Raw genomic sequence first — 14339 nt, 5'->3', positions numbered from 1 at the left:
TAAATCGAGGAATCAAGGACGATTCGATGACTCTCTCCAATAGATCTCGATTTGCGGACGATGTCGTTAAAGAGTCGACACCGCTTTGCACAAGAATCGGTTCTTTGTATGGATGGACAGAAGGGCTCAGCCAGACCCGGTTCAATTCGTTTTTTGCGGGAATACCAGGTTCAAGTTCAAGGGAAGATAAAAGAAAGCGTAACTCTTTGCTTGTTGTCCTCTGACTCTTTTAGCCTGCCTTGTGGAGGTCTCTCGGGTGTCTACGGCGGATCCGATCAGTCTCGTGCGAAAAGAAGTCTTTTCCGATCTTCCACTAAGAAAGGTATCGTCACGACAACTAAATTTGCCCGGTAAACTAGTCGGGGCTCCCCATGGTTTAGTAAGAGGGAGGGGATAATGTCTATTCATCCGGGGGTTCATTTCATTCATTATGAACTAAAAAAAAAGTGTAAGGCTGATTAGTGAGGTCTTAAAAACTTCATACAATGAATGATCAGCCATTCCATTTGTGCTTTCAGCAAGTAGGCGACGCGAATCTATGGTTTCTATGTTTCAATCGGGTACCAATTGCTTGGATGCGTTTGAAAGCCTCGAGATTCCTTTCAGAAAAAAATTCTTTCTAGGTTTGTCTTGTGTCTCCGTAACAAATGGTCCATTTATTGATGGGCGAACGACGGGGATTGAACCCGCGCGTGGTGGATTCACAATCCACTGCCTTGATCCACTTGGCTACATCCGCCCCTACCCCCAGGTTTGAGTCTCTATCTACGATCAGATTCTTTATGAACCCCCTATGACCGCTATCAAAGAGAAGCTTTTTCCTAGACTATCACTATAGTAGTAGCAAGTCTATTTCTTGTTTTTTGGAATTAGGGGAAGCAAAGCTTCAAACAAAGAGGTTGGGCTGTTCACTTCATTGATTTGACTTCACTTTACTTAAGATTAAAGATAGGGGCCGGGCGGGCAGTGAAGGCTCGTTTAGTAGAAAGCAAGCTCCGCTTTTTGAAGCGAGCCCCTAGAAAGCCTTTGCACGCTAGCCTCTTGTAGTTGAGGGTTCCAAACCTGCGCACCCCTCAACTACAAGCTAGCTTTGAAGCCCCTACTTTATGGATGATGGATTGTTGGGATATTAGAAGAAGCCCCTTTCTACAAACCTTTCTAGAATATATAGAAGGGAAGCTCGAAGAGCTTTCTTCGCATGCTTGAGCTTTCCCCTTTCTATTAGTAAGGTTGTCAAAAGGTAGGTTTCTTACTAAGTGCTTGTGCTAAGGAGCTTCTTTCTCAAAGTCAAGTTTATCGCTTCTTGCTTTAGAAAGATTGCAGGGGCGCGCGCCCTTCCTTCAGCCGGCTCCGCCCTATCTATTCATCTCTTTATTTTCTCAAATGGATCTTTAGGGATCTCTCTTGTTCATAGATCTTGAAACCAGATCAAGATCCATTTCTCAATATATCTTTCTATCTATCGATAGATAGAAAGATATAGATCTCTATCTGGATCTATCTCCATATCTAAGAAAGAACACTTAAAGGGCGTAACCAACGGAAGGTTCTCACCCTGTCCCCGACATTGTTCTCCGACGATGCCCCCTGGGCGAAAGGGGCCACCATTCTCTTTCTTTCGTTCCGATCAGGACAAGTGGGTTGGTTTCGTCCTTCTATCTACGCAATTCTCTGTCTTCGTTCGTGATCATGTTGGGCGAAAGGTAGTTGTAGAGGAGCGGCTGTTAAACGGCGATTCCCCCCTTTCCATTGAAGTAGGGGGGCCTCCTTCCCCACCATTCCGGCCTATTATTGAGGGGGATTTTACCTATGCTGAAGGTTGCTTGCTTACCAAGCCACCCACTTGAGAAGCTAGTCGCCAGAAAGAAGCGGCGAGGACGCGAAGCTGTCTACGAAGCTTCCCTCCCCCTGTAGTCGAAGTACTCGGCGCTACTTTGATTCAAAAGGTTCCCGACTTTATCCGGTTTCCGCAACCGTAATCATTTGTCATTCCGATTACTTCATCCATCAACCTTTTTTTCAATAGCGGTACGCTCTAAAGTAAAGGATAAGCTTGCATTCTAGAAGCGGTAGCTTCCCGCCTCCTTCATTTCTACTGCCTCCTTCGGTGATAAAAGTTCCCTTCCCTTTTCTAAAATGCCCGATTGGTCTGCCTCAGCAAATGTACAAAGTGGACCGCTGTTTGGCTGACCCTCTTCTTCCCATTTGGGTTGGGTTGACCCAGAAGTCAAGTAAGAAGGAATGGAACCACTGGAGAGTCGTCCGCAGTTCACACTTGGGCAAAGACGACTGAGTTTGGAAGCGGAACACGAACCGATTTCCGCTATTCCGGGTTCTTATTGAGCGTAGCGAAATCAAGGTTTATTAGAAAGTCAGCGAAGTTTCTATGGTGTTCTACCTTTGCGTAGTCTCGGTCCACAGTGGAAGGCTCCGTACCGACGCCTCACTACTACTGAATTGAATGAATGGCTCAGCGATTTCATAACCTGAGCTTTCCTTAACCAGCTGACCTTACTTCGTAACCTTAACGTACTTTCTTTCTTACTATATCATAGGCCTTCGCCACTTCAAACGGGCGCTTCGCCCTTTCTTTTTTTTATTAGAAAAAAACGGGGCCTTACTTATTCTGTTCAGGGAGGATGAAAGACAAAGAAAGGGATCAGGGGGCTTATTGATCGGAGAAAGGGAAGGGACTTATTGGACCTAACTGAGAAGGAGACATAAAGGGATCACCTTACCTTATCTTGAGTGAGAGAGGCAAGTCGCAAGGCAAAAAGCTTAGTCGTTTTCAACTCCGAGAGTGACTTCACTTACGGGATTTCTATTTCATTCAGAGCCTGTTCCGGGCATTGAGGGCAGACGAAGACTAAGAATACTTTCGGATAGCACGTGAGATCAACTACTTAGAATACGCTACCATCTGTCTTCGATTATGCTCGTTCTACTTTGAGGGAGAGATCGCTCCTTTAAGGAGACGGGATTCTACTATTCTATATGAATATGATCCCACCACTTGAAACTGATTCAACACCATTCTTATTCCAAGAGAAAGAAGAGCAAGAACATCGCTTATTCTGCAGCAACCTTCCTTTATGCCTCTGTCGTCTTCGGGCTAAGGCCTGCTGAGACAATAGATAGTCAGGCAGGTGGCCTAGCCCTAAGGTGATTCTCGCTCCGACTTTGATTTTTGATTCGCGTAGTGATAAAATCATTTCCGATTGGCTTTCTTTGTTTGCTTTCCTTTCCCTAAACTTAATCGAATCTTTCTGCCCCATAAGAGAAATTGGCTTTTTCTGGTGAAAACTTAGATGTTGAAGCATGGGCGGCCGTCGATCGATGAATTGAGAAAGAGACCGGGGATTCCATTTCAATAGAGAAAGCTATCGATGGTCGCATTGGGACGGGAACAAGAGCAATTCTTGGTCCCACCAAACCATGCCATGAACAGTCGACTCAACCAGGGGATATTTCAACTAAGACTCATTCCGTCTATTGCTCTACCTTCCTCCAACAGATTGAATTGCATCGTTTATTCCTATTCCTTCCGGCAAAACTAGCTGCTGACTCAACCTCCCCTCGGGTCTACGCCCTCTTTGTTTTAGCATCGGCGATTGAAAGAGAGTAGGAGCGCATTCTCTCCATCTCAGTGGGAAAGTCTATCGCTCTCAGCAGCAGTTCCTTGGTCATACCCTCGGTGATGACTAGCAGTCCTTCCTGATTGAGTTCTCACCCTCTATGGATAGATCAAGAGTTCCGGCCCGGCTATGATTCCATCAACAAACCCGATTCGGTATAAAAGCTTAGCTTCTATTACAATAATCTATTTTGAAAAGAGCTATCCTAAAGCTTGACAGGTCTCCCCGACTCTGTTTTTCACTCGAAAACCGAAAGCATAAGGATGAGCCTTGGGCCCCCTTTCCCAAGAGCAGAAGGAGCGTTTAGATACTGTACCTGTGCGTGCAGGAGCAAGGACGAAAGGAGAACAAGTCGCAGGAGAAGCGTTGAAGAAGCAGTAGTTTAAGCCATTGATCCTGCAGCTTATCAAAATAAGCACCAGCAGACAGAGGTAGATACAGAGCCATAGGCAAACCTTCATGATCGATAGCCTTTTTTTATGAATACGACCCTCGTGCTCGAGAGGCGGATCCAAAGGCAGTCGCTTACCTAGGAGCATACTTCGGTGTAGCATATATAGCGGCATACCCCTTTGACCTAGGTGGAAAAGATATCTATTGAAACCCACCATAAGTAGTATCTGGGGAGACAGCTGCGGATACAGATTTACCATAAGCAAAAGCGGCTACTGAGGCGAAGGCAAATAAGGTTCCGTTCCGAAAAAGAAATGGAAATAAAAAAAAGGTCTGATCCAATATTTTGCTTTCTTGTTGTCTTGAATTGTTATAGAACGGCTTTCTATTTATATAAGGTATAGTTGGTAGGATGAAGTGGGATGTGAAGCCTTAGTGGATATAGCAAGTGTGCCGGGGATGCGGCTCGGGCGTAGTAGGTCTGGACGCCTAGCATGAAACAGCCTTCTCTGGTAGCGGCACTAGACCTTAGTATAGTATCTCTCTAGCTTCCAGTCTATATCAAATAAAAAAACGTAGTTAGCAGAGGTAAGTCTGTCTGGCGTTCCCTCGCGTAAAGGGCGACTTTGGCATCGGCTCTCTGGCCTCAAAACCACACCCGAAGGAAGGCCAGCCCAGAGCCCTTCGAGGCTAGGAAACTCTTCTTATTTTGGCCAGCCATCGGGAAGACCAGCAAAGGCAACTTCCAAGTCAGCGGGTACTAGCCTGACAGCCCGACCTCACTCAGGAATAGACACTTGAAAAAGGCCCTCAATCAAAAGAGTCTCTTTCCCGGAAAACTATCCTCTCGCTCCTCGATCTCGAACTTATATGGTCCATTGTCCTTGAAAATAATTGACAGCGAGTTGTAACCAGCGGTTAAGGCAATCCACTTCTTGCTTTGTGGGACTGGGGCCATTCCCCCCGTTTGCCTTTTCTGAAGCTCAATCGTGGATGAGTCGTTCTACAAAAGACCCGGCAGATGGAATGCCCTTCGGAAACTTGTCGGATTCCTCCTGAATAAGGGGCTTGATGAGCTTGGCTAAGTCGGATTTGATAGTCCGACTGCGTTCCAAATCAAGCTGAAAAGGATCCTCGGGTTATCGAATATCATAAAAGAGAAGAATGGTTGTTTCGATAATCAGAGTAGCGATTAGTCGTATCAATCGCAATGGAAAGCCCATGAACTACAATAGCCTCAAAAATTATATTCCATAACCTGACTTTCGAAAGCCTTACCCTTCGACTCGACAGTCTTTCATAGCCTTCCTTATGCTTCTCCTTCATCAGATCCTTCTGTTCTGTAGACTAGGTCTTGAAGAACCTATTATTTTGAGTCTTCGGCCCTTCGCTCTAGTCATTACTGCTTTCTGGTCAGTATCAGCCCCTGGCATCTTTTCTTCTTATGAATCGTCAGTCACACAAAAGCAGGACTCATTTTTTCCACCCCAACCGGCACCGGTCCATTGGCTGTAGGAACTGGATCCGATGAATCTCCTCGCCATCCTGCCAGTCCTAAGGACTCAGACTATAAAGCCGCACTCATCTCTTGAAAGGAATCCCCTCGAAAAACTCGCCTGAAGGTGTTCAACTCGGGCTTGAAAAGCACTTCCTGCCACGTCGGTTAGCTGGAATATGGACTCCACTGTACAAATCTAAAGCCTTAGCCTCTGACCCCTTATATTGATATTGAAAGGCATAGTTTAATATTTTCATAACCTTCCAAACGGCACAGGCACAACCATCACTGGCAACCCGCTCTGTCTCGTATGAAGAATGGGCAACGGGCATTCATGGAACAACTGGGACTGGAAAGGCAGTCAACTCACTCCGCATTACCTCGGGTCATTGGTCACAATCGAGTCAGCTCTACTCACTGGTCTATGGAAACTAGCCCCTCTGTCCCTGACTTCCCCGGACCAACAAGCAAAGGATGAGACTTGACTTTGGACCGCGAAAGAATTTGACTATGAAAGGGCGCGTTAGCAACAAGCAACGGGTGAGCTCGCTGGCGCGAAAGCCGTATAGCGTAAGTGCATTCGTTTTCTTGCTGCAGCCGTTTTCTTGGTGGGTAGTCGAATGAAGGTCTTAGAGATGGGGCTCGGGGCCGAAATAGGCGGAAAGAGGTGGGTTTAGCACCGCTTTTCCAGTTCGATAGGCAGGAGAGGGGGCTTGGTCCTCGGAGCTAGACAATGGAAAAGAAGGCTTAGACGCGCATCAGAAGCACTCGATTCATAATAAGATTGGATTGCCTGGGAGATGTAGCCAGAGAGCTGTGGATTTGAGTTCTTGCTTGTTGAATAAAAAAGTCTTTACAAATGTAGCTAAGGGGCTCGAAAGCTGCGAAGAAAGTACTCTTACTAAAGTGAAGCGCGCAAAGAGAACAAAGAAGATGGTGAGAGCGACGTGGGGCGCTCCTCTTTACCCAACATTTGAGAATTCGCAGTATGGTTGAACCCGGGACCTGATCCACAGGCCTTGGAACGACTCTCTCCCTTTTAGCGCCGGCAGGAGATAGATTGATTTAGAGGAAAGAAGGAAGTTTCTCTCCTTAGATTATATATATAGCCCAGATATAGAAATAGAAAAGGACATTCTAGAAAACTCTCCTCTATCTAATTCAATCCGAGTCCTATGTGACTAGGGACGGCCACCGCCCTCTTTCGTGGGAAGACTTTGGACTCAATCTCTATTCACGTAAGAAGAAGGACGCCATCTTGAATATTGAGGAGGCTCTTACCTAGACCTACTATCAGGCTATGGTGAGATCGAGCAAAGAAGAGCCTATTACAGTAAGATTCAAGTATTCTTTCCCTTTCCCCAGCTGCTGAGAAGGCCATGACGAGACTAATAAGGCCTTGTTCCTCTTCTCTCTTGCCAACTTCAAATGAAAATCGGAGATTCCCTTCCCTCATCCGCTCTCACTGCTCATCCTATCCTACCCTTGGCTGCTATGCCATCCTGATAAGATATCAAAGAGAGAACTGGGAAAGAATCCACAAAAAGGGAGCCCCCGAGCGTAAGGCTCTCTTATCCCAGCGAGGAAAGACAGGGGGCGAAAGGGATATGAGTATAGAGTGATTCAGATACCTTACCTATGGAGTAAAAGAAGAAAGAGATAAGTAAGCGGGAGTACTATTCTAAACTATAGCTATAGGAAATAAAGTCCCTTTCAGAAGGGGGTCTATCGCCTTAAGGCTCATTGAAGGACAGATGGCCTTCCCTAGCCCCTTTCGCCTGCTATTAGGTTAATCACGCACCTAAGAGAGCTTATTTGGACTCCTCATTCTATCTGGAAAGGACCTATTAGACGTCTAACTTATCCCAATCAGTCTTATCAACTGAAAAGAAGGAAGTGTGACGCGCTCTCTTAAGCTTGCCTGTCTACCTTCTCAAAGAAGAAGACGCAGAATGAAGCAAGAAATTGAGAATCTCCCCTGTTCCTCGCTCCATTTGTCAAGCCTTCTCTTCTTTCTATCGCATTGAATAAGATCTCTCTGCCCTTCTGTAAGCGACTATCCCATCCCGTTCCTTTCTCTTTATTTTCTTGATTGAAATGTCTCCTTCCTGCCCTTAGAATATCTTACTAGCCTAGGGAAATTATAATGGAGGGAATAGCTTGAAGCTTCTTAAGCTCACCCTATTTTTAATAGAAAAGAAAAAACTAAACAAGCAACGGCTAATTGAGACTCTTATAGATTAGCGCAAAAAAATAGATTATTTAGAAAGAGTTTCTTTGTTGTTGTTTAGTTAAGCCTCCCGGACTATCAAGCAACAAGGAAGAAACCCCGGTAGATTAAAGTATATACTACCGCTACAGACAACAAGCAAGAGCTTTCAATTCGATCAGAGAGTTCTATCTGAGAGTGAGAAAGACTTTATTCCTTATTCAATACCCAACCCTTAAAAAAGGTATATTATGTTTATCCTTGTGAAATGCGCCCTTACTACTTACACTTAACACTAACAAAATCTTCAATTGAAATAAAGCTCCTCAAGGATAAAAACCCTCGGTAACCGGCGCTACGACCCCGCAAGGCACTACTGTAGCACTCATTGGCCCTAGATTTATGTCTCAACTATCAGAGCTTTCATTCCAGATCAGATTAAGATTACGTGTTTGTGTTATATACGCAATTATATGTTGCTGGTTCGGTAAGGCTCCAAGTAGTATTCCCTCTCCCCTCGTACCAACGCTAGTTGCAGTCGCTAACCTCTGGGTCGTAGAGCTGTTTCCGGAATTCTAGGAGGGGTAAATGACCTTTGGTCTTTCTTGTCACGAGCTGGGCTCGAACCAGCGCTTTCCAGATTAAGAATCCGGATTTCCAACCTTCTGATCGTGACTTTTGTTAACCCGGTTCGTCCTTCTCGTCTTACTATAATGGACTACATCCGGGCCGCCTAATAAATGTCTTTTTTTTAAGGTGCCTATAGAAACTGTTGGATATAGGAGACAGCTTGTAGATAATAAGGGCTCATTATGCCCAGCTCGAGGAGGGAGTTGTATATGTTTTCCAGTACTGGAAAATCTTCAACGTCCCCATGCAGGTGGTCGGCTACCTGCTGAATAGTCACCCCCCCGGGCAACGGTACACCTGTGAAACGCAAGAGAGTCTCGAGTTTCGTGGAAATGAGCTCCTTAACGGAATCAAAAGCAAAGTCGGACGTGAATCAGTAACCGTTGTTGGTGTTTGCCGGTGATTGGTCTTTAACGGATGCAACTATTGGTGGTTGTTCTGCTGCAACCGAATCAACAGGATCTACTGTTGCAAGCAGGGTGGCTTTGTGGGAAAAAAGGCTTTGAAAGCGGATGCAATTGAAAGAAAAGAGAGTGACAAAACTGACGGGAATAAGGTTAAGCCAGACCTGACCCGAGGGTGACGGAGATTAGTGTGCTACCTTTTTGGGTAGCAATTAGTTAGAGAACGTGGGCAGCATTGGCTTAGGAAAGGGCGGGTTTCGGTCTGGGTGGTTTACTAAAGGTAAGGGCATTATGTAGCAAAGTGGACTTACCATTGCTATTATAAACTAAAAGAAAAGGGTTGTTCTCCTAACTAAGATTCCTTTCCTAGCCTATTCAATGTGGTCATGTAATATAATTCAATGGGAAGAGGATAGAGTACCGAGTACGAGAGCCAGTTAGTTGCTAACCGGAAGAGAAGGGAATCGCATAATTTCATCCCATTTGGTTTGGTTGCTAGCGAGTGAGGCGCAGATGGGCTTATGACCTCGAAGCTCCAGCTTACTTCGCTTCGGGGTTTAGCTATGAACCGTAACTTCAATCGATCGGTCTCGCCTGCCAGTAAGAAGCTTGACCGGGCAAATGCAGAATCATCATAGGTAAGAAGCACAACACCATGTTCCCTCTTTCCTGTCGCAACTAGTCCCCTTCTTCTGTGAGCTAGGTCCACGGTTGCTACTTCTCTCGTCTCTGGAAAAGGGAAAAAAACGAAACTATATGGTCAGTCACTTCGGGCTACTTTTTGGGGATCGTGATACTCGGGCTTATGAATGGAAGGAAATCCCCTCTCCAAGTGTGTTACTCTTTAGTTAGGGGAAAATCCCGGCCTGGGGCCTTCGCGTCCGCCCTGTATTCTGCTTCAGCACTAGAACGAGCAACCAAACTCCGTTTTTGACTTTCAAAAGAAGTGACGAGATTTCAACCCACCAACTGAACCCTTTGCGGTAGCCGGTGTCGGCTAGCAAGTTTTGGTAACACAGGTATGGCTCCGTCCGAGGATCGGTTATTGCGTAGGTAGTGAGTAGATGAATTGACGGTCCGGCCCTAATTCCAGCGAGGAGCGACTCATTGGAGCTTCGTTCACGTCAGGGTCCGGGGTAGGCGTTTCTTTTCATCGATATTGGGTTGGTGGTCCGTCAGGAAAGCCGGGTGTGGCGATCCGATCAACGAAAATAAATCCTGAAATAACATAGATAACAATATAAATCGTTCAGTAAGTACGCTAATCTTGACAGTTTTTGGAGAAAGCGTCTGTTCACTGGCCCTTTGAATGGAATCTGGAGATGTAGTTGCGTGTAGTTAACTTTTTTCTTCGAGATTGGCTTGGTCTTCAGGCAGTCTCCTATATCAAAGAAAATAGTAAGAGAAAGAAGAAGCAAGGCCCTTAGACTTAAGTATAAGGAAGGGTGAGTACCCCCATAGGGCTCTGTTATATCATTTGAATTACTCAAAAATCTCACTTTTTTGAGTTCATATTATGTCGGAATTCAACTTCGTAGAATTCCTAACCAAAGGAGACATTCTCTTTTATTGGCTTTTCCTGTGTATCCAGGGGCTATTCCTACTATATATCTTTCTAGCCTTGTATATGCATCGTAAAGATCGAAAAGAACTGGAAAGGATTGCATTTGAGAAAGAAGGGGTGGATATCTATTTCAAATATTCTTGGAGGGGCGTAGAACTCAATATACGGCACCGTCATGGAAGCCAGCCCCCTCGTAAGGATCAACCTCATGGGTAAGGATAAGGTGACGAGACTTTCTCAATTCGAGATGTTAGAAGGTGCAAAATCAATGGGTGCCGGAGCTGCTACAATTGCTTCAGCGGGAGCTGCTGTAGGTATTGGAAACGTATTCAGTTCATTAATTCATTCCGTGGCAAGAAATCCATCATTGGCAAAACAGTTATTCGGATATGCAATCCTGGGCTTTGCTCTAACCGAGGCTATTGCCTTGTTCGCATTAATGATGGCCTTTTTGATTCTCTTTGTTTTCTAAGTTTCTCCTTTTGAAAGGTGTAGTCTCTCCTACCTGAAGAGGACGAGGCCCCCGGAAATGGGGGGAAGGGGATAAAGGAGAACCCTCCAATCCCTCATTAGGGAACACCTGTAAGATGAGTCTGCCGCTTTCTTTCATAACAGAGCCGGGAATAACGGCTGGCATAGAAGTCTCTCGCACGCAAGGAGATGCATTTCTGGTACTGGACAAGCTCTTAGGGAATAATCTCTTTCTTATTTATTCCTTTTTTCCCATGACGACTAGGAACGGGCAAATCAAAAATTTCACTTCGAATTTCGGACCTCAACATCCTGCTGCTCATGGTGTTTCACGATCAGTATTGGAAATGAACGGAGAAGTGGTGGAACGTGCGGAACCACATATTGGATCACTCCAGTGCGGCACGAAGCCGCTGACGCCGAGTCGGCTCCTATGCCGCTAGCTATGCCCTGCTTGCTTGGTCCCCCGGCACGGTGGAGGTCCCGTAGCGCGTCATGAGCACCGGGCTAAGGGGCGGTTGAGCAACTCAAGCGAACCGCCCTACCTTACTACAACATAAGGACAGAAGGGAGAAGGTTGTGAAGGTGGCCTCGTTATCCACACCTCCGGTCAGATGAATGGAGGACCGACCCGGGTTTTCATGAGCGTTGGCGGGTCCTGGAGTGCCTGTCAAGGGCGCTAGCGCATACCCCGGGGTGATCATCACCACCTGCACCTCACATCTCGGCACAGCGGAACGTGTAACCCGCCTGCTGTCTCATTCAACTACATTTGTTCCTGTAATCCATAGCCTAACAGAACGCAGCAGCGAGGGACAACCCGCCCATACAGCCAGCGGGGAGGATGGCACTACTGGCAAAGACCGTCCGGCGAAAACGCCGCAGGCGCGAAGCGTGGTAGGCCTGTGCCGGGGGAGCATAGCATAGGTAGGAAAGGGAGCCAGGACGGTGGAAGAGCCAGGGGGGGCCGGGTCATTTGACGGAAATGGAAGGCTTTTCCCCTATTAGAGAAGGCCCTCTGAAGTCAAGGGGAAGTGCATGAATTCTTGGAAAAAGAGGGAGCAAGCCTATAAAAATGAATGAAAGTGAATAGATAGAGTCAACGGTACGACAGACAGCGCTGCCTACACGCGAATTAGCTTCCGAGGTCGAGCAGTCTCAATTTCACTACAGGATTTGCGAATGAATGCTGGGCTGGGCCACCTCGAATGGCGTGAGCCGCATGCGGGGAGACCCGCACGTACGGTTTTTAGGGGGATCTGGTCGAAAGACCGGCCGGCGCCCACCCGACTAGAGGGACTGAGAAATTAATAGAGTACAAAACTTATCTTCAAGCTTTACCTTATTCTGATCGTTTAGAGGGCGATCGCGGAGTCACTGAATGAAGTCCTCCGTTTCTTTCGGAGGTGCGTGCTGACCCGCAGCGAGGCAGAGATGACTAAGTTACATATGGAATATGGCGACGACAACAGCATGTCGTAGAAGGAGATAACAGGTGGAGCCAACGATCCGCTAAGACTAACGTATCTACAACTCCATCCCCGAGCGGCAGTCAAACGGAGGCGTGAATGCAAGATGCCAGCGGAATGATCGGCCGGACAGAGGCTAGGGCTGCTTCCTTCCCACCGCGTCCTTCCTTGTGTGTCGGAGATATAAAGCGAGTGCACCGGAAAAGAACGGGAACTGGGTCGATCTATTCTATGGCGAAGCATCCGAAGCATAACTGCACACTCACACGATCTTTGCCGAGAGATAGGAGCATTCGGTGGAACCGGTGAACTACACTTGCTTCTGGATAGATGTGTGGGACAGAGGGCTCGTGGTACCTGCTGCCCACCCTTCCTCCTCTGCTTTGAGAACCGTGTGAACGGAGAGTGGGCAGAAGGGAAGGAGGTCCTCATACGGAGTCGCACACTTACTTGAGCAGTGCGGAAGACTGGGGAATGGGTTGAGTAAACTCCCCTGGGGCCGGAAAAATAACAGACGAAGCTTTACTTAGATAGGGCTTTTATTGGTCTTTTTTTTTTCTTAGTGATTGGAAGGGAGGGCGCCTGGGTATGTTACAAAAGGGGAAGGCAGGGGTAGTACTTCGAATGGCGAAACGAAGGGCTAAATAGCGCCAGTGATTCTCTGAGCCGGTCTGGATTTTCAACGCCTCGGGAAACTGGTCGAGATAGATTAGATGACAGCACCCTTTTCCTCTCTTCCTTACCGGGAGGGCAATCTTATGGCCTTCACCTCCCGCCCGGCCCGGAAATAGAACCCAGCCCCCCCTTCTGATCCATTCATTTCTGCAAGCAGGGGGGATCCAGAGCTAATCCTCCCGTCTATTGCATAACCTAAAAAAGCTAGAAGCAAAGTACCTAAGGTGCGCTCCGCCCGGTGACTAAGAAATTGGTTTGCGCTTTGAAGTGATGAGGTCGCAAAGAGGGAAGTAGGGCGACGAAAGAAAGGCTTTCCCTCCCTAAAAAAAAAGGCGACCAGCTTTCAATACTAGTTGTTACGTTACGCTGCCATTTTTCCAATATCATTGAATAGCATGGCCTGCCTGGGGCTAAGGTAACTCAAGTGGGAGAGCCGTGTTATGGGTGACCTTATTGCACGGTTCAGAGAGCACTTGTGTATGTGATGCAAGTGAACGTGTACGAAAAAGCTGTATCTAGGGTGAGTTCTTCGTTCCGTCGTCGACCCTATCTATGTTTCTACGATGGCCCAAGAACACGCTCATTCTTCAGCCGTAGAGAGACTTTTGAATTGCGAGGTACCATTACGAGCTCAATATATACGAGTGTTATTCCGTGAAATAACTCGAATTTCAAATCATTTACTTGCTTTAACTACTCATGCTATGGATGTGGGAGCATCAACTCCGTCCCTGTGGGCTTTTGAGGAGCGGGAGAAATTGTTGGAATTCTATGAAAGAGTCTCGGGAGCCAGGATGCATGCCAGTTTCATACGACCAGGTGGAGTGGCACAAGATCTGCCTCTTGGCTTATGTCGAGATATTGATTCCTTCACACAACAATTTGCTTCTCGTATCGACGAATTAGAAGAGATGTCAACCGGCAACCGTATCTGGAAACAACGATTAGTGGATATTGGTACTGTCACTGCACAGCAAGCAAAGGATTGGGGATTCAGTGGTGTAATGTTAAGAGGTCGTGCGACATGAAGACATTGATAGCAATATGGGGGGAGTCCCCATCAGGCAACAACGGTTCTGCCTGACCCTACTTAAGCATGCATATTCTGTCAGCGAAGACTTGGTGTGAAGCCTTGGAGCTTACGTTAGAAGAGCAAAAGGCCCGGGGCTAGGGTGAGCTGAGGGGGGACAGCGTAAGTGAGCGAATGTGTGTAAGCCCAGTCAAACATGACTGTTCTAGGCGGGGCGGGCCACCCACCTTCGAATGGTGTTGGTCCTACGGACCGTGAATGGATTCGCCTCTGGCCTCTGGGCACGTCGGAACCGCATGAGTTCACCGGGGTGGAGCACAGTCCGCCAAAATCGGCATAGGTTAGGTGCTATTGATGGAAC

General features: G+C 46.9%; 1 protein-coding gene across 1 annotated transcript; it reads right to left on the bottom strand.

Moving 5' to 3' along the window:
• Positions 1–10912: 10912 nt before the first annotated feature.
• Positions 10913–13532, bottom strand: LOC114172662. The gene is given in 8 exon segments (XM_028056993.1): positions 10913–11201; positions 12096–12215; positions 12217–12504; positions 12507–12663; positions 12992–13030; positions 13032–13076; positions 13078–13150; positions 13397–13532. Coding segments are annotated over 7 exon segments (807 nt in total). The 3' UTR covers positions 10913–11201; positions 12096–12146.
• Positions 13533–14339: the final 807 nt, after the last annotated feature.

The sequence above is a fragment of the Vigna unguiculata genome, unplaced genomic scaffold, assembly GCF_004118075.2.
Source record: "Vigna unguiculata cultivar IT97K-499-35 unplaced genomic scaffold, ASM411807v1 contig_665, whole genome shotgun sequence".
NCBI classification, from domain to species: domain Eukaryota; kingdom Viridiplantae; phylum Streptophyta; class Magnoliopsida; order Fabales; family Fabaceae; genus Vigna; species Vigna unguiculata.
The sequence above is the reverse complement of the archived record's forward strand: the minus strand, read 5'-3'. Positions and strand labels throughout refer to the sequence as shown.